This window comes from Marmota flaviventris, chromosome 10, assembly GCF_047511675.1.
Source record: "Marmota flaviventris isolate mMarFla1 chromosome 10, mMarFla1.hap1, whole genome shotgun sequence".
Taxonomy (NCBI): domain Eukaryota; kingdom Metazoa; phylum Chordata; class Mammalia; order Rodentia; family Sciuridae; genus Marmota; species Marmota flaviventris.
In genome coordinates this window covers 108,349,979-108,377,871 of record NC_092507.1, presented here as the reverse complement: position 1 = coordinate 108,377,871, position 27,893 = coordinate 108,349,979, and the positions used below count along the sequence as shown (strand labels likewise).

The window sequence follows — 27,893 nt, the reverse complement described above, 5'->3', positions numbered from 1 at the left end:
GTTTTACTATTAATATGAGTCAACAATAGAAAAACCAATTTCTAGGCACACTGTTTTCCATTTTGACTCAGAAAAAAGCATGTGATATGTAAAAAGAAAAAGAGAAAATGTATTTTGAATCTATTACAGCACTAAATGGAAATGAACAATAAATATTATGTAACCATATACATAAGGAAAAAAAATCTGAGAGAAACAAGTAGTAGAAAGTGGAATGAAGTTAGAGCAGGTGACCTGTTTTAAAGTGAAGGACATATATTTAAAAAGCAAAGAAAAACAATTTATGTCTTGAAAAGCATGGTGGGAGAAGATCATAAGAAATTTCTAAGACTAATCAGGTAAAAACAAATAAACAAAAAAATCTGTTAATTTAATCTTCCAGAATAGAAATAACCAATAAAATAGAATTTACCTTTTCAGATTCACCATGGCCCAGGGAATCCCAGTAGGTGTGTTAAAAGCAGGTAGGAGTTTTTCAGCCAACTGTACTGCTTTAATCTTGAATATCTAAGACAAAAATATGAATGATCACAAGTTACAGACACCAATAAGTATTTGCAAATTGTTATTTCTCACAGTATGCATTCCACAATGTATTAGGTCCATGGGGCGGAGGGCAACCTATTGTTATCATGGAGACTATTTTAATCAGAGAAAATGTTTGCAAACTGAGGAAAGGTACGCAGCATGGAAAACCCTAAAACTACAATTAATTGAAAAGAAAGATACAGGTCAGGTATCAATATTATCTCTATTTTTAGCTGGAAAAAAAATCTAAAACATTAGGCTATGGCAGGGAATGGTAGCCCATGCCTATAATTCCAGCAACAAGGAAGGCTCTAAACCACTTAGTGAGACCCCGTCTCAACATAAAACCCAAAAGGACTGAGGTTGTAGCTTCAGTGGGAAAGTGCCCTGGGGTTTGAGCACCATTACCAAAAGAAAAAGAAAACAGAAAAAAAAATGAGGCTGTAAAATTTTCATTCAAGATATTCAAACTTAATTTCGATGATAAATTAAAATTAAAACAGAAGTAAAAGAAAGATGTAATCCAATTTGGATAACTGGCCTTGGATTACTATAAACACGTTTCTATTTCAACATTTTCCATTAAGACCTAATCATGTTATAAAAGGAAAAAAAAAATTTGAGTTCACATTCCAATTTTCAACCTTCAGTCCCACTTGCTGCTTTTTTGGTTCCCAAAGTTAAAAACAAACAAACAAACAAACAAAAAAAAACGTAATATCAGTGATTTCTGAACTTTTAAAAACATATACTATTATCAAGAAGTATAAGGTAAAATTTCTATTATTTGCTTAGCATATTCTAATAAATAGATTTGGGTACTCTATTCTGAACACTACTGACTCAGACACTCTAAACTAAGACTGTTTCAGAATGTTCTAGTAGGAAAAGTGGCGTGTTCTCCTATATTCCTTAAGCCTATCCTCTTTCAAAACAATTCCAAATTGATGAATTATTTAGGATACTACTTTCTCACTGATGCCAAATAATTTTGATCTCCAAATAACTAGTAGTTGACAGCCTGAAACAGATAAAAGTTTTGATTTGAGATTATATTAAACCAAGCATCCCAAAATTATTCAGGGTAGGAAACATTGTACAAGTGGACAAACATTAAGATGTTCTGCAAAATCATTAAGAATACAAAAAGTAATAAAGGCTAAGAAGGATTGGGGGGAACACTCCCCCCAAATTACATATTTTATATACAATTTTAAATATTTAAAATTACATGTTAATAATTCTATTAATTGGGCCCACCATGCTGACCCCACGTTTTCTTTTAAAAAGCAATTTATCTTCAGCCCCTTCTGGCTTAAACTGACATGTTACATACCTCAGGAAAACTACCTGTTATCTGCACAGGAAATGCAGGACTGAAATAATGCCAATAAGAGAAGCCCAGGAACTTTTGTGACTCCTAATACAGAGCAGATCCCACAACTCAAGGAAATAAGGATAATTTCTACTAACCATAAAATCTGTAAGAACAGGTTCCAATTAGAACTGGTTAGCATGGGCCAAAGTGACTGAGAGTTGTTATGGTAGTAGGAACTTAAAAGTCTGATATCATCCTGCTGTTGATCATAGGTCAAGAGGTAGATCTGGTTAGGACTCTCTGAAAACTTTCTTGGAACCCCCAATAAAACTGGAAGTCAGGAGAGGCACACTGTTCCTCCCCTCTCTGAGAGGATCTACTCTCTCCCTAGAGCAAGCATATCCTCTTTTTCCCTATCCCTTCTAATAAACTCATGCCTGTTACTCTTAGCAATATGTCTGAAATCTTTCTGAACTGATCAAAAGAATTAGGGCTTGAAGGAGGCGAGGGTTGTCTGTGCACTGCCTCAGTTTCCTGACAGACCCCAGTCGTTTAACTGATTTGTACTTTCTATTTCAGAAAAATAGTTTGATAAGATTAAGACAACAGAACAGCTAATTTAAAACATTATATTTTAACATGCAACACAGGCAAATAACATAAAATCTAGTAAATTTCAAAAGTAGAAATAATTATACAGTTCTGCCCCTCAACCACACAGTTCCTTCTATAATTCAACCAGTTACCAGCTTCTTAAATATCTAGTAAATATTTTGTATTTAACCAGTTCCATGGTATGCATGGTTCTTAACCATTACAAACATCAAATACTTTAAGTCTGAGCCCTCCTTGAAAAATAAATTCTGTTGCATTTTCATGCACAGAATCTCCACCACAGATTATCATATTGTGAACTTATTTCCTTCCCTCACTGTTGTACCTTGGAGATCTTTTTAAATCAGTCCACAAAAGACTACCACCTTGTTCTCTTTAGTGGCCGCAGAATTTCCTTTAGTATGTATATATTGCAATTTATTTCATCAGACTCCTACTGATGAACATTTAATTTGTTTCTACACTATGTAGCTATGTGATGTATCACTATGTGGCTATGGGCAATTTCAAAGTAGAAATATATAAACTAGCATGTGCATTGGCAATTGTGATAAGTTATTATCAATTTGTCCTCCATACATGTTTTACTAATTTATACTCCCATCAGCAATTTGTGAGTGGCTGTTTCCCACTCACAACACAAAGTTTTCTAATTTTCTATTCTACTAATCTGATGTTGAAAAAATATTCTATTGTTATTTTTATATCCATTTCTTTGCTTATGAATGTGGGAGATACTCCATATCCATTCAAAACCCTTTTCAAGCATAACTTTGTGTACTGCAGAGGACAGAAAACTATACAAAAAATTTCCCCAGACTCTCACATTTTACTGTCTTAGAAACTGAGGTATAAAGTGAAAAAATAACATGTGTCCGAAAGTCATAAAGCTAGTAAATGGTTAGTCTGAATTTAAACCTAGGCAGTCCAACTTGAGAGTCCATGTTCTTGACCACATACACATGCTTTCAATTTGCATTACTTAACATTAATTTTTACAGTCACTAAATTTTTCCTCTATTTGGCCTCGAATGTTGTGCTTCTTAAGGCCTGATTCTATGTCCCCTTCTCTTCCTACCCTAAATTGTCTCCCCAGACAATTTCATATGTCTTTATTTTTATGTGTATACCTCTTTACTGTATCTTACATTCTCCCTCTTGAAAGATACTCTGGCTATTATAAAATTCTGGGTTGGCAGCCATTTTTACCTCAGTAGTTTAAAGATATCACTTTAAGGTCTTTGTTTTCAATTATCAGGTACACAGCACCTGGACTCCCAAATTTATATCTCTAGTCAATATTTACAATGGTTAACAACCACCACCACTACCACCTAGGAATAAATTTTACCAGATATTGATTAAAATAATTGAAGATATACATACATACACACACACACGCAAAAAAAAAAGGGGGGGGGGAATGGGGTAGGGGGAGGACATCCTGTGTTCATGGATTAGAAAAATTAATATTGTTTACTATCTATACTGCCCAAAGTGATCACAGGTTCGATGCAATTCCTTTCAAAATACCAGTGACATTCTTCACAGAACTACCAAAAAAAAAAAAAAATCAAAAGTTTGTAAAGAAGGAACAATAAAAAAAAAAAAAAAAAAAAAAAAAACATCTTGAGGGGGAAAAAAAAAGAGGCATTGTATTACCTGACTTCAAAAAAAAAAAAAAAGCTATAGTAATCAAAGTAGCATACTATCACCAGAAAAACAGAAGCATATACCAACTAAAGAGAATAGAGAGCCCTGAAGCCCACAGATCTACAGTCAACTGATTTTCAAAAAAGGGGAGAAGAACATGCATTAGAGAAAAGACAGTCTTCAAAAATGCTGCTCAGGGGAAATAAAGTTTTAGAAAGTACTCCTCTACTTTTTATAGGAACTGTCATTCTACCTGCCTGATAAAAAAGAAACCCCATTCTATCTTATGAACTTAAAGAAGCTGCAAATGCCATATAATCACTTTTCTAAGCCTCCTCTGCAGCTAAGGCAGTAAGTGAATATGACCTTAGTTTTGCAACTGAGAAGTATACAAATTAGGCGGAGAGAAGCAGCTAGGGACCACAGATGGTGGAGAATTCATTCAATACCTCATGTCAAGTGTCTAGAAACTGTGAAGAACAGTTTACAATATCAGTGGGACCATCAATCCAAACCACAATGTGTGTGCAGCAAAGTCTACAGTGAATCGGTACTGTGATGGTTTTTACCACTACATAGAGATTAGACAGGAAGGAGAGTAAGTAAAATTGTCTTTATTTGCAGATGACATAATTGTATATCTAGAAAATCTAAAGGAATCTACAAAAAAAATAGCGAAACCACAGTCTCTTTCTTTTTTTATTGCAATGCTAGAGCCTCCAGTATAATGATAAATATAAGTAGTAAGAATGGACCTCTTTATTTTCAATCCTTGAATAAAAAAAATTAATCAGGATATGATTTGCTGTAAAATTTTTGTAGGTGTCTCTTATCAGAATGGGGGGGGGGGGGGAAAGAAACTCCTAGTACTAATTTACTCAGTTTTAAACACTAATGGGTTGATTTATCAAATGTTTTTAGTGAATTAACCACAAAAATTACATAATTTTTCTTTTGTCAATTAATATGGTAAATTACATTCACTGCTTTTTCAAATGTTAACCCAATATTGCTCTACTAGGATAAAATCAAATTGTAAGATTTATATATGGAGTAAATGTAGGTATATATACACATACATAAAATATATACATATGTATAAATATAACTATATATATATATAATCATATTCTTACTGGTTATGCTTTACTGATAGTTTGCTCAGAACTATGTGTTCACAAGGTATACTGGTCTGCAATTTTCTCTTTCTTGGCTGATATTTCATGTTATGGTATTAGTGTTACACTGGCCTCAGAAGAACTGAGATATGCTCCCTGTTCCTCTGGTTACTTAAAGAATTTATGGAAGATTGATGGGGGTCTTTTACCTCTTATCTGACAGAACTAATCAATAAAATTATTTACCTTGGAATTAATTTTATAAGTTTTATTATGAATTCAAATAATACTATACAGGAGGTTATTCATATTTTTTACTTTAAGTTAATCTTGATAAAATCATTTTTAAGAAAATTTGTCCATTGTCTCAGTTGTTCAAATTTTTTGCAAAAAATAAAATCCATTACTATGCTTTAATGTGTATGGAATTTGCAATGATAGCTTGACAATGGACCTATCATTTGTTCTTAATATTGGTGATCTGTCTTATCAATTTAGCTAAAAGAGCTTATCGATTTTGTTGATACTTTCCATAAATCAACTTTGTAATATTTTCAATTTCCCTTGTGATCACATACTTGATATATTTATTACCTAGAAGTGTGTTGTTAACTTTCAAATATTTGAACGTTTTATTGATGACTATCATTGATTCCTAACTTAGTCCCACTGTGGTCCAATAATATATCCAATATTATTTCAAACATTTTTAATTGATTGAAACTTGTTTTACAGTCCAACCTATGATTTATCTTGATAAATACATCATGTGCACTTGAAAAGAACATGTATTCTACAGTTTATAGAGTGTTCAATAAAATATCAATTCATTTAAGATAATGACATTCATTTAAGAGTGTCATTTGGGACAACTACAACACTACTTCTTTCTATCTACTTGTCCTAACAAGTTACTATGAAAGAAATGTTGAAAGATTGCTACATCTTTTGTAATTGCCTTTTTCTTTTTTTCTGGTACTATGGATTGAACCCTAGGTGCCTACCACTGAGCTACATCCCCAGCCCTTTTTATTTTGCATTTTTAGACAAGGTCTTGCTAAATTGTCAAGGCTGTCATCTAATTTGCAATCTCCTGCCTCAGCCTCCTGAGTCCTGGGAGTACAGATGTGCACCATCATCCCTTTTTTAAAGGCAATCACAATTAAATGAAACCTGTCCTTTTTTTTATTTCTGCACTTCAGAGCTCTGTAAGCAGAGGCCTACACATTCATATTACAAACTTTCCTAATGAATTAAACTTTTTATCATTATCCAGTAATATTTTTATCTTGAAATTTACTTTGTCTGATATTGATACAGTCACTCCAGACTTTCTGTGCTTACCATTTATATATTTTGAATCATTTTTTTCATCCATTTACTTTCAAACTCTTATACTCTGTCTAAAGAAGCTCTCTTACAAATACAGCATAGTTAGATCTTGCTTTTATTAGGCCCATCTTGACTACTTTTACCTTAAACTAAAATGTAAAGGTAGTGTTGATATTATTGGGCATAGATGTATGTATGTATGTATATGTATTTTAACTTTTTCTGGTGCTGGAGTTCTAACCCAGTCCATTGCACATGCTAGGCATACATTCTACCACTGAATGAAACTCCCAGTTCTCCTTTGTTTTCTGTTTGTCATCTCCATTTTTTTTTTCTTTTGGTCCCTTTAGTCCCTTCTTCCTTTCTGTTTATGTGAATGAATATTTTCTATAATTCCAGTTTATTTATTGCTGCGAGCTATACATGTTTGCATTATTTTGTTCAGTGTTTGCTCTAGGGATTCAAACAAATCCTTTAATTTGTCAGAGTCTACTTAGAGTAATACCATAAGACTTCCTGTAAACTGTAAAACCTTACAACTGTATAAGTTCATGTCTTCCTCCTCCTTTTATTCCACACCTATAATGTACTATATTTATATAACCCCAATATAAAGTATTATTTTTTGCTTTAAAAGAAGGATGTAAACTTAAAGACATTAAAAAAAAAAAAAATCTCTGTGGTTTCTGATGAGTACTAGTTTTCCCTGTATGTTTTTCAAAGTTATCTTTTTGTATTTGCTTTTCAGCTATTTGACCAATATGCCTAGGTATGGTTGGTATATATCATGTTAAGAATCTACCTCTTGAAATTCAGGTTTGTCATCAAATATGGGTAAATCATGTCCACCTTTGTTCCAGGTACTGAGACTGAACAAAGGTGTGATTTTTTTTCACTGAGCTACATCCCTAACCCTTTCTTATTATTTGGAACAGGGGCTCAGTTGCTGAGGCTGGCCTTGAACTTGTAATCCTGACTGAACCTCTTGAGTTTCTAGGATTACAGAGGTACACTACTATACCTACAAATATGGCCCTTGTTTCTTCAAAAAATTTTCCAGGCATTTTCTCTCTCCATCTAGGACTCCAAATTGTATGTATGCTAGACTTTTTAAATATTGTCTCACAAGTTTCTAAAGCTATGTTCACTTTTTTAACGATTTCGTTCTCTTCACACTAAATAATTTAAATCTATCTTCAAGTTTACTATTACCATTTCCAATGATGTTATTAAACAATAAATCTTTTATTTCAGATACTGAATTTTCATTTCTAAAATTTCCAATGTTATTCTTTGTCACAGACTTCATTTCTGCTTAGATTTTTCATCTATACAGTCATTTCAAAAATACTTTGTAGAAGCTGATATAAAATCCTTTTCAGCCAATTCAATATCTGGGTTACTTCAAGACAGGTTACCATTGACTTTTTAAAAATGTATGGGCCACATTGTCCCTTGTTGTTTTCATACACTGAGTAATTTTGAATTGTATTGGTCACTGTGATTGATATTCTTCAGAGACTATTGATTCTGTTATATTCTCTTACACCATTTTTTGTTTTATGAGGCACTCTAACTCAAAATACAACTGTCTCTCCTTACAGCAGGAAGAAGCTGCAATAGGTGTTCAGTTCCTTTAGTGATGGCTAGGATGCTCAGTGTTTCTCCCACTCACACATAGTACAGGGTTAGCCAAATAAATGGGCAGTTATATGCAGCACTTGGGGCTTCTTTTCTGTGGTACTCTTCTATCCCACATTTTACCCTCAAATTTCTACTTCCATGGTAGCGATAAATTCATCACATCAGTAATAATAACCAAAACCATCAACTATGACTTGGGGAAGACATTTTGACTTTAAACATAAATATGTACAAAAGTAGTAGGACCTCACACATTTAAGAAAAAATGTTAAGAGAATAAATTTTAAAATATTTTCTAAGTCACCAGAACTTAGTGAAATGTTTTGCCTAACTACCAGAACACCTGCAAAAAAAATTAAGAGGTCAAATTTTCAATGGGAATATTAATTTCTGGAGTGAAATCAGGCTTTCCAAAATTAAACTGAGAATTAATGCCAAAAAGGGCAATAATTTCTGGTATTAAGACTGAAAAAATTAGCAGTCTAAAATTGTTTTCTTTATTCATAACTTCACTAAGAGGACTTTAAGTTAAAAACTTACATAGTTCAGGGATAATATCCCTGAATGATCTTACCTACAAGCAACATAGTACATTTGCATTTTGGTAAAGAAAAATTTTACTGCTGTTGTTTCTTTTGTTTTTATTATCTGTGATTATATATTAAACTCCACATAACAACTTCTATATTTTAACTGACAGATTTCTGGTACTGTTATCCACATAAATCATGTTATCGTAGGAAGGAACACCATTTTGATAACTATTATAAAACATGAACAGAGACAATCCTGTTAAAGAAATGCCATAAATTTGAAGCTGGCATCAAGTAAAATACTAAATCATCAAGGTTTTTAACCTGTGAATATTTAATATAACTAGTGCTTTTTGAGAAAATAAAATGATAAAACTTCACATCTATAATATTAATAAATCAATAGGAGAGAGGAACACTTTGTTAGAATGGCATGTAACTCTCACTTGGTTCCTTATACCAGAGAACAGAGTGCATGTAACATGTTTTTATTTATAGTTACATATTTCCTTACTACAAGAAAGCACTTTGTTAGATTATAAATCACAAGTAATTTTCTGGTTCATACTGAAATAAAGGAATTTATTGCCCATTAAATATCAGAAAAATGTCATATTCAAATTATTTTTCTGTTTTATTTACTTTAGCACTTTCTCTAGTAAAGAAAAGAAAGATAATACGTTGCCAGAAGGCTGCTTTGGTATAAATGTTAAAATAATCTTCAGAAATAAGATTATATAGGTCAGAAATTTGGATCTACATAAAGGAGAGAATCAGAAAATAAATCAGTAAAATTAAAAACTTTTATTTTTCTTGCTCTACAGATAATACTTAAAAATAATAACAACAATGTACTCAATTATGTATGTACATAAGGTTCAATTCCTGGTAGTTTAGAAAAACAACTCCCAAGTTGCCTCACTGGGAAGTTGTATCACACAACTCAAACATTTAAGGAAAAACATAATGCCAATTATATACAAACTTCTAGAGATAAAAGAGCAAACACTTGGCAATTCATTTTAAGGGCAGTGTTACTCTTCCCCCACCACAGGAAGTTTGTTACTTTTACATTCTTTTTCTTTATTTCTTATTGTTTAAATTGATTCTTTTTAGTTATACATGATAATAGAATCCATTTTGATATAATTATATAAACATGAAATATGTCTTATTCTATAGGACCCCATTTTTGTGGATGTATACAATGTGAGATTCACTGTGGTGTATTCATATTTTACATAAGAAAATAATGTCAGATTCATTCCACTGTCTTTCCTTTTTCTATCCCATCCTTCTCTTCATTCCCCTTTGTCTAATCTACTTAACTCCATTCTTCCCCTTTCCCCTTATTGTTTATTAGCTTCCACATATCTACTGCAAACACACACACAAAGGTATTAAAAGATTACAGATATCCACATGAACACAGATGCAAAAAATTCTAAACAATGTAGTATTAAACCAAATCCAGTGATATATAAAAATAATATACCATAACCAAGTAGGGTTTTTTTTAGCAAAACAATGCAAGACTGGTTTGATATTTAAAAAGTAACCAATATAATTCACCATATCAATAGACTGGAAAAAGAACTATTATATAATTATTTTATTATAGCCATTTTTTATAACATCCAACATCCATTCATGATAAGAATTATCAGTAAATTAAGAATATAATGAAACTTCCAGAAGATGATAAAGGGTATCTACAAAATACTTATAGCAAACATTATGCTTAATAGTGAAAGACTAAATGCTTTTCCCCTGATTCCGGAACCAGGCAAGGATGCTCACTCTCACAACTCCTATTCAACTTTGTAATGGAAGTCCTAGGTAATGCACTAAAGCAAAGCAAAGAAAATTCTTCTCTGTGGAAAAATAAACTCACCTCTTTAGTAATGATTTAATTATTTACAATGAAAATTCCTAAGAATCCATTAAAATCTATGTAAAAGCTATTAAAATTAATGAAGTTAGAAAAATCTCAGGGTACAAGGTCAATGTAAAACTCATTATATATTAAACAACAATCTGAATTTTTTTTAAGTGCAACTGTACACTTAAAAAGGGCAAATCTTGTTTAATACACATCTACCACAATTTTTCAACAATGATATAGCATCAGAAAGTTATCTAAAGAGAACTAAGATGTCCTGAAACAGTTAATAATTTAAGTCTTTATTAAAAGATGTTTAAAATAAATAGGATTTATATACATTTATAATAAACAAATGGAAACTGAAAATATACACTATTATTAGAAACATTCAGTTAAATATCAAAATATGTGCAAGGTCCATTTATATGCTAAAAATTAGAAACACCAATGGAGAAAAATTTTTAAATAACCAAACGAAAAGATATACCATATTCATGGATTAGAACACTCAATGTTGTTAAGATGTTTATTGTCTCTAAAGTTATAATTCCTATAAAAACAATAGGAGGATCTTTAACAGCAAGCTGATTCTAAAGTTTATATAAAAAGCTAAAGTAACTAAAATAGACAAAACAATAGTTAAAAGAACACATACACCCTGATTTCAAGATTTTCCATAAAGCCATAATAATGAACACCATATGGAAATAGTAAAAAAATCTTATAAAAGAGGCTGACAGTAAATGGTAAAGTTACTATAAAATGGTATAGGGAAATTTTCTAAGATCAAATTCTGTATCTTATTTTTGTTGGTGGTTACAACCATATACACTGTCGAAGCTCACAGATTATATTCTAAAATAGGTAACTTTAACTGTATGTGAATGTACCTTGATAAAACTGATTTCGAAATCCTAGTTAATTAATTTACAATGATTTTATTCATAAGCTAGATCAGAGGTTCACAAAATACAGAACCACCATTTGCAAAATCACATTTATCAAAGAATACTTACCCAAAAAAACGTAATTGTGTTCTCTATACTAAAACCACTACATCAGTCCTGTGGACAGAGCTTGGACCTTCATTCATAAAAACCACCCTATGTGATTCTAATACACACTTTGAAAACTTCTTGGACCAAGTACAAGTCACTTTTTTCTATTCTATTAAATCTGAACTGAAGTGTTCTAAGGAAATGTAAATTGGAGGTATATCCAAGTTGCATAATAAAATTTTACAGTAAAATTACATACTAAATGATTTATATATTAAATACTAAATACCAGCATCTTCAAACACATTTCTTCTTAAAAAACAGCAGTACATGAATAGCTCACTCACAAGCACACAGAGACAAATATTTAAATATAAGCATATAAAGTCAAAATGGGAAATTTTATTTTATAACTCAAGATACAGGGAAAGTTTTTTAAGAATCAAAATCTAGAAGCCACACCGGAGGAAAAAAATTCTAAAAATAACTAAAGTTCACAGCAAAAATTAACAAGCAACCCCAAAGACAACATAAATAGAAATATGTCTTTACAATATACATACGTAACCAAAGATGAATTTTCTTAAATTTAAAAATATCTTATGAATAAATTTGCATTTAATTTCCAAACAATAAGTTTTAATAATTAATATTTGGTATTAGGAGCATCTGTATTAAATTCTTCCTGATTTATTCCTTAATTTTGTTCTTGGTTTCTTTTCCCAATTGTTGAACCATGCAATTAATTATAATGGCAAAATCCTAGAGAAAGATGACTTTTGTAAAGGACACTTGATCTAAATAAAGCTAGAATCTGTGATAAAATTATATTTTACTGAGATTCTCAAAAACAGAAAAATTATCATTCTAAGGAACATTTCCACCTGAAGCATCTAGTTCTTTTGGCAAACCTTTAGATGAGTTCAATAATATTCAAGTTTTTTAAAAAACAACATGCTGCTAGGGAAGTCTTTCATTTGATTAAATTCCATTCATAACCCCTCCCCACAAAACAATGTATTTATTACTTAACTTTACTCACCTCTTCTCCTGAAAGGTAATATGCTGCAAGCAGGCCTCCAATAAATCGAATGTTAACTTCAAACACAGATACTTCTGAATTCTGTGAAAACATATTGAAAATAGTCACATATACATATTGCTTTACAGCTTTCAAAACATTCATGTGTTTCTAACAGTCTATAAGAATGTGTTTTCACTTTCTCTATCTTTACTTCTCTGAAACTGCAATCTCATCTTCCATTTGTTAATCTTTTTTAAACTCCTCTATTACATAACTTCTAATTGCTGAAACCAATGGACCATTTCCATGTACCTTACTGTAAAATTACCAAGATATTCAATTCTGTTGACTATTGTCCCTTCCTCTTTCAAGTCTCTCTTGAATACTAGATCTTGGAGTATTGAACATCATTCTCCTTACTAATCCCTTTATTTCTGTTCTAATCACTACACCACAATTTTTATTTCTATCTCTTCTCATGAATTTTAATTATTTTCCTAATGTATATATAGTAACTTAATGAAATGTTAAACGAGGCACCAAAAAATGATGAAATTGTGGATTACCAAAATAATAATGCTGAGAAAACTTGGTGTAACAGGTAAGAAATTCATGTATATATTCACATTGCAATATATATCAAAATGAAAAACAAATTATTTATAAATATCAAAAAACAAAGAAATTGAAGAAAGAATTGAATACTATAATTCATAAATCTCCTTATGAAATCAGGTACTATGCAAGTATAAAATCAGTAGTTTTCATAACAAATTTATAATAGACATGAAATATCCCTAACACAACAAATTATAAGAATAAAAATCTTAAAATTAAAAAGCAAACAAACTGAAGGATATTTGGCACAAATATAACAATATTAATTACATATACATATGTAATGGACTAGATAGACAGAGTCTATAAGTATGGCTATGCTGCTAGAAAAATTCTAACACCTGGAAAGAAAAGTAAAACTGGCAAAGAGTATAACCAAAGAATCCAGAGTATATGTGACTCATATAAAAATAATAACATGGATAATTAATTTAAAAAATTAAAGGGCTGGGGTCGTGGCTCAGTGGTAGAGCACTTGCCTAGTGTGTGCAAAGCCCTGGGTTCGATCCTCAGCACCTCATAAACAAATAAAACAAAGGTATTGTGTCCAACTACAACTAAAACAACACTCACACACACACACACATAAATATTTTTAAAAATTTAAATAAGTAAATAAAATAAAAAATTAAAGGGAAAAATGGATTACTCTGAAGTTTTTCTGACATTCACAGGCAGAACACACTGCTTGCTAACATAAATATAGTTTTCCAATATAGAACTATGATAATACAATGTAATTTTTTCCTAACAAGACTGCAAAGGACTAATGTTAATTCATGTACTCCCAAAATTTAGCATACTGCAGGGCATACAGCAGACATTACTAAATACAGGGAGGAAGAGCCTCCAACACTCACTGGAACTGCAACAAGAACCCTCAAATCATTTTCCTTGCTTTCATCCATGTCCTACTTCCTACACTCCACTCAGTACCATATAGCTAGAGTGGGCATTTTAAATCTTAGAGTTAGGTCACTACACAATGGCTTCTGGTTACACTTAGAGTAAATAAATATCAATATGCTCATCCCCACAACTTTTCTGACATCTCTCCTAGCATAACTCCTTTGATTCAGTTTCACTATATAGGCCTACCTGGTATTCTCAGAACTGCCAATCTTGAGTTTTCTACATTTGTTACCTTCTTGTCTGGGTGCTTTCCCTTCATCTAGATAAATCACTCACTCTATCACTTTCTACAGATGTCAACAAATGTTACATCAGAAACTTTTGCTGACCACCCAATATAAAATGTTGTAATCATCCATCACTAATATCCTTTACTCTGCATTAGTTCCCCAATTAACATTTATTATCATCTAATTATTTATAACCACTTATAAAATTCCTATCTTGACCTTCTCTAGACAGAAGATAAAAGAAGTTCTGGAAGGAAAGAAGGGAGAAATGTGAGAGAGACATTATTGAAAGGAGTAATAACTGAAAATCTTTTAACATTGATAAAAACATAAATCCTCAGCTTTATGAAACACTGTGACTCCTTTAAAAAATAATAACATAGACACATGGTAATATAATTATAGAACAACACAATGAAGCCAGGCCCAGTGGCACATGCCTCTAATCTTATCTATTCAGGAGCCTAAGGCAGGAGGGTCACAAGTTGGAGGCCACCTGGGCGACTAGCAAGACCCTATCTCAAAATTTTTAAAAATAAAAACGGTTGGAAAGTAGGTCAGTAGAAGCGTACCCCTGGGTTCAATTCACAGTATAACACACACTCACACACACACACACACACACACACACACAAAACGTAAAAGAAAATACAGAAACATGGGAGGAAAAGAAAGATTACTGTTAAAATTTAGACTGATGAGCATACTTTACAATAGTACAGAAGTTGATGACAATGGAACCATCCCACTCTAAAAGACTGAGAAAATAACTGAGCTCTCATTCTATCCTCAGCTATATCTATTAACAGAGGTCCTTTTACCCACATGCACAGGACTTCCCTTGGGTCTCATTTCAGAAATACCATCTTATCAAACAGCTCTTCAATAGCCACCCCAGGTCAAATAGCAATGCCCCACCACTACTTACTCTAATTCTATCTACTCTTGTTTATCATTCTTCACAGCACTTTCTACTTTCTGACATAACCATACATAATTTAAATAACTATTTACTGCTTTTCTCCCAACACCAGAATGTAAAACCAAGAAAGAGATGATTCCATTTTGGGTTTTTTTGTTTATTAGTTTTTGGGGGTACCAAAGACTGAGCCCAGGGGCACTTAACCACTGAGCCACATCCTCAGCCCTTTTCTATATTTATTTAAAGACAGAGTCTTGCTAAGTTGCATAGGGCCTCGTTAAGATGCTGAGGCTGGCTTTGAACTTGTGAATTTCCTGCCTCAGCCTCCGGAGCTGCTGGGATTACAGCGATGTGCCACTGGAACTGGCAAGATTCTGTTTCTGTTAATTACATATCCACAGAATTCAGAACACTGTCTGTTGTAGAAGAGGCATTAATGATAAATTACCTATTTTATCATTACTTAATCTGCAGTTTGAAATATAAATTGGGACCAAATAAACAATTACACATAAGAAGGAGTTGAGCTGCATTCGAAGATTCTTATGTCCTACAGAAGGATTAAAAAATTGATTAATTTCAACCTTTGATAAGTAGTAAAATTTAAAGGGTAACCCCAAAATGGATGGAAGTGGAAAGTCTAATGTCAATCTAGTTGAGGAAAAGGGACAAAAAAGTAATTTAGGGCTGGGATTGTGGCTCAGTGGTATATTGCTCACCTAGCATGCATGAAGCACTGAATTCAATCCTCAGCATCACATAAAAATAAAATAAAAATATTGTATCCACCTAAACCTAAAAAATAATTTTTTAAAAAAAGCAATTTAATTCAAATTATGAAAAGACAACAGAAAATAAAATTAAATGAAAAGTATAATACTGTAATGTAAGTAGCAAAACAAAGATGGAAAACCCAACCCTAATTATATTTTATCATAATAAATGTAAATATTTCAAATTTAATTGTTAAAATAAAAGACTGCATAAAGATAACAAAATTCAAATACACACTGTGCAAATTAGCTAAAACATAAGGATATAGGTTAAAAATAAAGGGACAGAAAACAACTATACCATCAACTATTTTCTCTCAGGTTCAAATTCATTCTTCTTTAACTTTGATATAAAGGAAATGAAAATAGATTTCTCTTTCACCAGCTGGTTCCTGTTTAGGCTCTACCATTAGGCAATTATAAAAACAAAATACAAGACTAGAGGAAGAAGAAGGGACTTACTCCTTCCTGTTTACTTCTAGTTTCTAACAGCATCACACAAGCCATGATTCTTCACCCTAGTAGTGGCAGTTGGTTCCAAGGCATTATCCTGTCATATACACACATCCCCAAACCAATCTCACTGTGCCTATTTTTCTTTTCTTTCTTTCTTTTTTTTTTTTTTCTTTTTTGGTACCAGTGATTGAACCCAGAGGCACTTAACCACTGAGCCACATCCCCAGTGCTTTTTTTTATATTTCATTTAGAGACAGGGTCTTACTGAGTTACTTAGGGCCTCCCTAACTTGCTGAGTCTGGCTTTGAACTCCAATCCTCCTGCCTCAGGCTCCTGATCCCGAGCTACTAAGATTACAGGCATTTGGCCACCCCTCACTTGGTAAAACATACCAAGCACTTACAGGGTATCCTCCTCAGAGGCCAGAGTTTCACCATCAAGAGAGTCTTTTAAGAGTTCCTAAAGACCAGCCACATCTGAGCAGCTCTGGGTACTGGCTCCTCAGGTTTCAAGCTACTAAATTTTAATGATTCCAAACTCTTCCCACAGTTCTCAGAGAGCCACATGTGTTAGCTGCTTCCTGTAATTACTACTTCTGGAGACACCATAATACTTTTTCCCTTTTTAGTTCCCCATTACTTGGCTAGCAATTCTAAACAAAAAAATTCTCTATTTGAAAAAAAAAAAAAATGGTATAGTTCTGCTTCCTTTTCGAGCCTGACTGGTACAATGATCTTTCAAGGAAATTATCAGACATAATAAAGCTGCCATGTAAATGAACAGGAGTATTTGACATTACACAGATGTCAATTCTCTTCAAATTAAACTATAAATTAAATGCAATCCTCATCAAAATTTCAAGAGACGTTTCCAGAACTTAAAAGAAAAAAATGAGAACTAAAATAATTTCCTCACAGACCAAGATTAGATATTATGATTCAGATACAGATATTAACTTCTTATAAAAATATTATGATAGTTTAGTATTGAAGAAGGGATAAGTAAAACAGACAATGGAAAAGAACAAATTAATATGACCAACATATGACTAATAATGGCATACATAAATAGTAGGGTGTTATTTATGTATAAATGAATGGTGCTAATATCACTTGATAGTTGCCTATTTGTACTACATACAAAAAAAAATCCATATGGATTAAAGATAAAACACAAAAGCAAAACTTTAAAAGGTTTGGAATAAAAAATATATGCTGGCCAGGCATGGTGGCACACACCTATAATCCCAGCAGCTCTAGGAGGATCATGAGTTCAAAGCCAGCCTCCGCAACAGCAAGGCGCTAAGCAACTCAGTGATACACTGTTTTTAAACAAAATACAAAATAGGACTGGGGATATAGATTAGTGATTGATTGCACTGGGTTCAATCTCTGGTACAAAACAAAACAAAATAAACACACACACACATACACACACACATATATGCATGTATACACACACGTATCTCCTATATATCCTTATGGCCTTATAGTAGGAATTTTATATACTAGATATACAAAAAAAAAAAAATCTGCCTAGCTACAAAGGGGGAAAAAAAAACACGACATTTCTCAACTTTTGTGTAGTTAGATGGAACCATATGAGTAAAATCTACCCAACAGCATGGACACAAAAATAGAGTAACCAACTCCCAAGAAGTATTCTGAAAGATTAGTTACATATCTATCCTCGCTTTTCTTTCTTTATGCCATCTGGAAGGTAGATAAGATCCTGGATCTTATGAAGCCATCTCATACCAATGAGGTCAAAGCTATATATATACTGAATTTAATAGAGCAATTGAGACAAAGGATCCTAAGATCTTGATGATCCAAGGAGCTATCCAAAGCAGCCCTGAACTTTTCATCTCAGTATCTGACTTGCATGAAATAGAAATAAACATCTTGTTTTAGTTATTTTATTTTAGGTTTTTCTGCCACCCATAGCCAAACCTAAACCTAACAGATAATAAAATTATTCTAATTAAGATATGTCAATAAATAGATCCAGCATTTTTAATGTTAGAATAACATAATAGAAGATAAACAGTTTTTTCTGGTTAGCACAAGGAAAATCATTAGAAAGGAAATAAATATTGATTTAAATCACAATTTAACTATCAATGAGTGTCACAGAGAAAAACATAAGAGAAGAAGTGAAGGACACTAGAGTCAAAAGGAACACAGCAAACACATGGAAATATCATGGAATATAACAGCGAATATGACAAAACAGCCCACATGCCTTTTAGGTACTGGTCTTATGAAAATAATGATTTTTCACTAAGCATCCAAAATGTATCAGATTATGTCAAATAATCCTCATAATATTACAATAAGATAACTATTTTATCATAAGTTTAAAAAGAATAAATAAAATTCCTGAGCCACATAGCTAGAATTAATTGTGCTAGGCAAAGTATTGGAAGGATGCATGTAAGCCTGATTATAACAACTTAGAGTTGTACCAAATCATTAAATATTTTCTAAAGAAAAAAGAAACCCAAAACCCACTTATTATTTACAAAGCACTTTTTAATTTCCTGATGTATCTAATTCATTGTTTTCCCCACTCCAATTATTGCTCTAACACACTTACACAATACCTCAAATGATAAGGGCAAGAAAAGTAAAAAAAAAAAAAAGATGCTACCAAAAGGTGTGTATTTTATGCAAAAAATAAGTAACAGCTGATGATCCCCAAAGAAGAAAGAGGACTTAGTATTAACATTTCTTTAAACTGCTACTATCATGCTTAGCCTCACAGACCACTGGCACCACTATAACAAAACACTATAAACTGAGTAGCTAATAAACAACAGAAATTCACAGTTCTGGAAGTCCAAGATATAGATGTCAGAGATTCAGTGTCTGGTGAGTGCCCACTTTCTGATTCATAGATGGTACCTTCTAACTGTGTCCAAGGGGCAAGGCAGCTCTCCAGGGGCTTATTTTATAAGGGCACTAATTTCATTCAGGAGGGCTTTATCCTGATGTCTCAATCACCTCCCAAGGGCTCCATCATTAATGATTAGGTTTCAATATATGAATTTTGGAAAAATACAAATATTCTGCTATGTTCTATAGCAAAGAAAAATATGCCTTTTCCTAGTCAACCTAGGAGATTAATTATCAATTGTATACTCACCACACTGAAATCAAGGTTGTCTTCAATCCATCTTTGTCCATCTAGAAATTCATCATGAAGTCCCATGATATAAAGGGTATCCAAAGCATCTACTATAGTAGCACCCATCTGTGAACTTCCTATATTGGGGGAGGGGAAATAATTCATTAAAAGATCCCCTTCATATTAGGTCTATTTTATTTTACATGTATATATTAAAAGTAAATTAAAGACTATAAGGACCAAAACAGAATACCCAAGACTGTTCACCATTCGCTTAGAATAGATAATATAGTTTACAATATTTTACTGAAGATGGCACGTTGATAACTAATAGAAAAATAAAGGGAAACTGAAAATATAATTCTCCTTAATTTTTGTCTGGTCAGAATATAAGATACCTATCTACTTAACTGAGATAGGAAAAAGAAGAAAAGAAAAAGGAGGATTAATTTTAAAAGGCAAGTGTTGTTCAAGATGAGAGCTAAGTCATAACACAACCATGCACATCTGGTTCAAATCGTCAGAAAATGCAAAACATATTTAAAACAATAATAAAATGTGTAACAAGGCTAGATAACCATAGTGGAATAGAAATATAACAACCCTTGGTAATCAAAAGCCAGTTAAATCATACTAAAAAAAATAACGAAATATGAGCTAGAGAAAATTTAAAAATAAAACCTGTCCATAACAAAGAGAAAATCCTGAACAAAAAAAAAAAAAAAAATGTTTCAGAGAGAGAGGGAAGGAGAGATGAATTAATTCAACAAAGCCAGCCTAACACTAAAACTAGATTTTAAAAACATAGGAGAGTCTCCTTCCATTTCCAAGCAATTTCCCTTCTCTCTCCCTTTCCCTCCCACCTCTCATCCCTGTTAAATGTTAATCTTCTTCTCATGCTCTTCGTCCCTACTCTGTTCTTAGTTACTCTCCTTATATCAAAGAAGACATTTGGCATTTGTTTTTTAGGGATTGGCTAGCTTCACTTAGCATAATCTGCTCTAATGCCATCCATTTCCCTGCAAATTCTATGATTTTGTCATTTTTTAATGCAGAGTAATACTCCATTGTGTATAAATGCCACATTTTTTTTTATCCATTCGTCTATTGAAGGGCATCTAGGTTGGTTCCACAGTCTTGTTATTGTGAATTGTGCTGCTATGAACATCGATGTAGCAGTGTCCCTGTAGCATGCTCTTTTTAGGTCTTTAGGGAATAGACCAAGAAGGGGAATAGCTGGGTCAAATGGTGGTTCCATTCCCAGCTTTCCAAGAAATCTCCATACTGCTTTCCAAATTGGCTGCACCAATTTGCAGTCCCACCAGCAATGTACAAGTGTACCCTTTTCCCCACATCCTCGCCAGCACTTGTTGTTGTTTGACTTCCTAATGGCTGCCAATCTTACTGGAGTGAGATGGTATCTTAGGGTGGTTTTGATTTGCATTTCTCTGACTGCTAGAGATGGTGAGCATTTTTTCATGTACTTGTTGATTGACTGTATGTCCTCCTCTGAGAAGTGTCTGTTCAGGTCCTTGGCCCATTTGTTGATTGGGTTGTTTGTTCTCTTATTGTCTAATTTTTTGAGTTCTTTGTATACTCTGGATATTAGGGCTCTATCTGAAGTGTGAGGAGTAAAGATTTGTTCCCAGGGTGTAGGCTCCCTATTTACCTCTCTTATTGTTTCTTTTGCTGAGAAAAAACTTTTTAGTTTGAGTAAAGGGTTATACAGTGGAGGGGGTAGAGAGAGAGGAGGGGAGGGGAGGGGAGGGGGGATGGTGGAGGATGGGAAAGGCAGTGGAGCACAACAGACACTAGTATGGCAATATGTAAATCAATGGATGTGTAACTGATGTGATTCTGCAATCTGTGTATGGGGTGAAGGTGGGAGTTCATAACCCACTTGAATCAAAGTGTGGAATATGATATGTCAAGAAATTTGTAATGTTTTGAACAACCAACAATAAAAAATTAAAAAAAAAACATAGGAGAACAAAACAGGTCTCTCTTATTAATGAATATAATTGCAAAAATCCTAAATAAAATGCTAGCAAAACAAATCTAGTAGTGTAATAAAACCATAAATAAAAGAGAGTGAAGGCGTGCTCTCCAAGCCCACAAATGCAATTTTCTCTGTCCTCAAAGAATGGAAATCATTCGCACAGTTCATTGCCTACATTAACATGGCTTTACTATTCAACAACATAAGATTATTGTTCCATGGGATACTCTTATCCAGAAAGATTAACGCCACGAAAAAAAATGATTTATGGTTCATTCCAGAAAATTACTGAAAAACCTATTAAGTCTTCAACAGAAAATATCAAATGATGATTTACATCCCAAAACTCAGAACCCTTTGCCCTCAAATTCTCCTTTATATTCCTAAACTATTATAACATGATCCTTACTTGACCATAACCAAGAAGCCCTGCCTCATTGAAAATCCCTTTAAGTATGTCTTCTCACTAAAAAGACAACTACTCCAACACACTCAATAAATATCTCATCTCTGTCCTTCCCTTTCTGAAAGGCTACTAAGTACTAAGGCCCAGTCATCTCCAAACTACAGTAACCATCAACAATTTTGTCACATTAACCAACTTAGTCTTATCAAGAGGTGTTCTTGGTGAACCAGCATTCAACATTACTTGGCTCATATTTTCATTTACCGTTCTTACTTTTCTTTTGATCTTCTATTTCTCTTACCCAGTTTCTACTGAGTAAAAACTATTTTCTTCTGATGGTTTAATAGATTAATTCTTTTGACAGCTGTCCTTAACTTACATGTCATTTTCTTGCTCCTATGTTCCTAATAATTTTTTCCACTTATCAATAAGTATGTCTTCTCACTAAAAAGACAACTACTCCCAACACACTCTGAAAAATTCTTTGGTGTTTTTTTCCCTATTTAGTTCTCTTCACATTGATCTTGAATGTAATTTCTGAGTTACATGTGAAATTTCCTTTCACTTTTCTTGCTGCTCAGCTTTGTACAAGATAAAAATTTTATCAAGATTTTTAATCATCTACATATCCCTATCTCCTGTACAATTGCTTGAATATGTATTTTTATTTTAGTATACAACCAAAAATATTTATCAAACCTATTTGAAATCCTTAAAATTACTATTTTGTTCATTCAATTTTTGTAGGTAATTATGCTTCTCTGTTATCTAATTATAAATTTAGTCCCATAATGCACATTTCCTAAAGTATTTGAGGAATAAAAAGCTCTATCCCACTATTCCATATTGATCTGGTTATCTCCATAGGGACAGGTTTGTGTCACAAGCTAAAAGTTCATGGAAGAGAAGAGCTAACTTGAAATTACTGATGAGCATTATGATTTTTTACCTAAAACACTGAAGATTTCAACTGGTTAAAAAGAAAGAAAGAAAGAAAAGGCTTAAAATTGCAGAGTCAAAAAAGCAGCAAAATATTCATTGCACAATATATAAAACATTCATACAAAATTATTAGGGAAATTAACTAGAAAGAAAAAGGCACAACTTGAAATTTTTGTGCCACTTAAAAGGAAAAAAATAAGAAAAGAACTTTTGCTGCCACCAAACCAGCACAGCCTTGAAGACCATGAAAAGCTCAGCCAGCAGCCCTACCCAGTCCTAAACTGGACAATGTGGCCTGGGACTTTTTCCAACAATCTGTTAAAACATGGTGGGTTACTACGTTAAAACATGGAGTGCAGAGACAATGCCTCATCCAAAGATATCAAAAAGACATATCAGAAACTGGCACTACAGTTGCATCCAGATAAAAATTCTGAAAATAAAGGCGTGGGAATGGTGCTGGCCAAATTATATTGGTATATTGTGTCCATGTATGAATATGTGACAACAAATCCCATCATATGCACAACTATAATGCACCAATAAAAAATGGGGAAAAAAAGGCAACAGAGAAAATTCAATCAAGTAGCTGTGGCATACAAGGTATTATCAGATGCTAAAAAACAGGACATCTATGACAAGTGTAGCTAAGAAGGATTAAATGGTGGAGGAGGAGGTGTAAGTCATTTTGATACTCTGTTTTAGTTTGGTTTCACATTCCACAATCCGGATGATGTCCTCAGAGAATTTTCTGGTGTAATAAACTCATTTTTGTTCAACTTCTTTGAACACAGATTTAAAGACTTCTTTGGGAACCAAAGCGGGGGTCCCCAAGGAAGCAGAAACTGAGATGCATGCTCATTTTTCTCCGCTTTCAGTGGATTTCTATTATTCAGAGCTGGATTATTTTCTTCATTTGATATAAGATTTACTTCATCTGGGTCACTAGTTCACAGGGCAACCCCTTCATTCTTTGCAACATTATTTGGCAGCAGTGGGATGGGCAACTTCAAATCTATATCAACTTCTATTAAAATAGTAAATGGCATAAAAATCACTACAAAATGTTGAGAATGGTCAATAAAGAGTAGAAGACTGAAGAAGACTGTCAGTTACAGTCCTTAACAATAAATGGTAAAAAAAAATAGTGCTACACTTGGATAATAAGTAATTCAATGCCCACATTTTACACAAATGTTGAACTATAACATGCACCATTTTAACATTAACAGGAACTTTTTTTTTAAGATTTCAAGCAAACTCAACTTTCAGTATAATTGTATCTAATCTAATATATTTATACACAGCTCATCTGAGCCCATATTTGTCACAGACTTTTGAGTTTATTGTTGGGACCACACGATAGGACCATTTTTTGTGTGTGTTTTTAAAACTGTTATAGTATCTATATGCACTTTTCTTTTTTAATAAATGTAATCCAAGGTGAGTCTTGACTTTTGAGTACTGCTAGGACAAGATTGTATACTGGATTTTTTTTCAGTAGTTTATAATTAAAGATATTAATATATTAATGGTAATGCATTTCTAGTTGAATAAAAATTTAAGAAGGCTTTCTCGTTGTGCATGAATGCTGGCAACTTAGTATAAGTTTTGACAATTGTTTTTAGCTTAGTTTTTAAAAGCTAGTAAGCTGGGTCTTTGTCATTTGCTTTAAAAAAAAAAGAAATGTGAATGGTACATTTTTTTCCTGAGTAAAAAATAATAATAATAAAATAAAGGAACAAATGAAAATAATTGAACTTATCATGCAAGTAAGAAAGAACAATAAATCCGAGAAACAAAGCAGAATTAGAAAAAGCTAAAGGCAGAAATTAATGAATTAGAATGAAGAAAACTATCAGAATAATATATTAAAGATGGTTCCTTGAAAAGAATCACATGGTAAATCTACCTCTAACCTAATTTTTCAAAAGCAAGTAACAAAATACAAAACAAAAGGAGTAAAAATGCAACAACAAATAAATACAGAAAAAATAAAGATAATTATAAGTAGCTCATTTTATTCATGTTTTAACAAATTTGGAAAATAAACAAATGGAATTGGGATCTTTCTATGAAAATATTGCATTATTTTGACTTATCAAAGGAAAAAAAAACAGAAATTCTTAACAGAAAAGGAAGCAGAAGAAAATGAAAAGTTTTCAAAGAGCTAACCACTAAAAAGTACCACATTCCAGAAGTTTCATAGAATAAATTTCTACTTTAATTTTAAGGCTGACTACCTCTTATTCTGCATAAACCTTTATTAAACATAGGGAAAAAAGGACTTAAAATCTAATGTATAAATTTTGTATACAAATTAATGAAAAAATATAATTTACTAAGGAAAATAATTAGAGCAGATTATGCTAAGTGAAGCTAGCCAATCCCTAAAAAACAAATGCCAAATGTCTTCTTTGATATAAGGAGAACAACTAAGAACACAGCAGGGAGGAAGAGCATGAGAAGAAGATTAACATTAAACAGGGATGAGAGGTGGGAAGGAAAGGGAGAGAGAAGGGAAATTACATGGAAATGGAAGGAGACCCTCATTGTTATACAAAATTACATATAAGAGGAAGTGAGGGGAAAGGGAAAAAAAAAAAACAAGGGAGAGAAATGAAGTACAGTAGATGGGGTAGAGAGAGAAGATGGGAGGGGAGGGGAGGGGGGATAGTAGAGGATAGGAAAGGCAACAGAATACAACAGACACTAGTATGGCAGTATGGAAAAACATGGATGTGTAACCGATGTGATTCTGCAATCTGTATACGGGGTAAAAATGGGAGTTCATAACCCACTTGAATCAAATGTATGAAATATGATATGTCAAGAGCTATGTAATGTTTTGAACAACTAATAATAAAAATTTTAAAAAATGGAAAAAAATAAACATGTACAAGTATGTTCATAGCAGCATTACTAATAACAGCTAATGTTTTGAAATGCAAATATAATGAAAAAAGTTACTACTCATAAAAATAGATAAATTTCAAAAATACAATTTTTCAGCAGAATAATTAAAGTGCAGATCAATATTGGCACAACATGATTCTATTAAGGAAATGTCACTAAGTGGCAAAATACATGGAATGAGATGTCAGAATAATCATAACCATTTTTTAGGAAATGGTGACTGGGATGTAGGCTTTTAGATACTGATAGTGATCTACTTCTATAGCAGTGTAAATTGCTGACTCTTCCTGTTTGTTAAATTAGCTTGTACACATTTGTGGTTTGTGTGCTTTTGGTCTGTATATTTTATTTTCATAAAATGTTTATAGAATAAGATTAAAATTTTTAAAAAAAAGAAAATAAAGTAACTATCTGATTTCATTGTATGATGAAAACAGTGAGGAGTCAAATTGTTGGGCAATATGGTAAGTCTAACTTTATAAGAAACTAACAAACTGCTTTCCAGAGTGCACAATTTTATACCCCTAGCAGCAATATGACAGTTCCAGTTGTTCCACCATCCTTGTCAATATTTGGTACTGTTGGGTCTTTCAAATTTCAGACATTTTAATGGATATGTGAAGATATTATTTTGTGGTATGAATTTTATGTTTTTACTTGTTGTTTTAAGTATACATAACAATAGGATTCATTTTGACATAACTATAAAAGCATGGAATATAATTTGTTCTAATTCAGTTCCCAATACCTCTCCAATTTTATAGTTAATGTATTCTATATTCTAAAAAGAAAAAAAAAGTTACTTACTTAAAGGTCACAAAGGTTTTCTCATATGTTTTCTACAATGTTTAAGAAAGAGTCAAATTTCATTACTTTTCCAAGTACACCTCAAGTTGATCCAGCACCATTTGTGGGAAAGACTATCCTTTTGCCCACTGAATTATCATTTTTGTTGAAAATCACTTAACAATGTATGTTGATCAGTTTCACTGATCTCTTTGTTTACATTAGACTAAAACCCTACTGTCCTCATTATGAGAATTCTACAGCCAATCATAAAATCAAGTGATATAAATTCTTCAGCTCTGCTCTTCTTTTTTTAAAAATTATTTTGATTACTGTAAGTGCTTCACAGTTTCATACTGGTTCTTTTATAAGACCAGTATTAACCTGATACCAAAGCAAGACAAAGACACTTCAAGAAAAATACAAACCAATATCCCTCTAAAACAAGAAAGCCAAAATCATCACTATATTAGCAAATCAAACCCTAGTTAAGTTAGAAATAATGAAAATAATTTAATTAAATACCTACATAAATGCACATGAAAAATAAAAAGTACCTTTCAAAAAGCATTACAAAGTCAAAGAATACTCTTTTCCAATTCAAAATTCCTTTTTTATGTGCAAAAAAGACCCTTCCCTAACAAAACTAAGAATTCATTCTACTTATCACTGGTTTAATAATTAGTATCAGTACTAACTCTCCTCAATCATGTGCCTCAAGGGCAGGTCCTATTTGGGCAAAACCAAATGAACATATTTTACCTTTTAGGTATAGCACATGGTTCAACCATGGGCACAAGATCCAATTTTAAAAAAAGCATGAAACAATGAATCTTTCACTGAAACATCTAAGAAACCAAACTATTTCTTTTCTACAGTGTTCTCTTTTCCACAGATGGAGCACTATGAAGACATGAAATTTCAAATGCTGCAACCATCCCGCTAATAAGCCAGGTAAAGATATGAACACAAAGAGATAAATAAAAGAAAGAGTTAAAGAAAAAAAGTTTAGTTGGAATCAAGTCTGTTTCAGGACTTCATTGAATTGACTGCATTTCCTTTTTAATTTAAGTCATTTTGATATGCATTTTCAATTATCTCCACATAAAGAATCTTCTGATGCCATGGATGAATTACACAGAAGTCAGAGGAACAC

General features: G+C 32.4%; 1 protein-coding gene and 1 pseudogene across 2 annotated transcripts in view; one reads left to right on the top strand and one right to left on the bottom strand.

The window, feature by feature from the left end:
• Positions 1–27,893, bottom strand: part of Man1a2 (mannosidase alpha class 1A member 2) — a 152,445-nt gene that overhangs the window by 85,186 nt on the left and 39,366 nt on the right. For both annotated transcript variants that reach the window (XM_027940237.2, XM_071618229.1), the window contains exons 4-6: positions 19,707–19,825; positions 12,667–12,747; positions 413–507 (exon numbers count right to left, since the gene is read on the bottom strand). In XM_027940237.2, coding sequence (XP_027796038.1) covers positions 413–507; positions 12,667–12,747; positions 19,707–19,825 — 295 coding nt within the window. The remainder of the gene's footprint in view (positions 1–412; positions 508–12,666; positions 12,748–19,706; positions 19,826–27,893) is intronic.
• On the top strand, positions 23,384–24,183 carry LOC114096692 (dnaJ homolog subfamily B member 6-like; annotated as a pseudogene).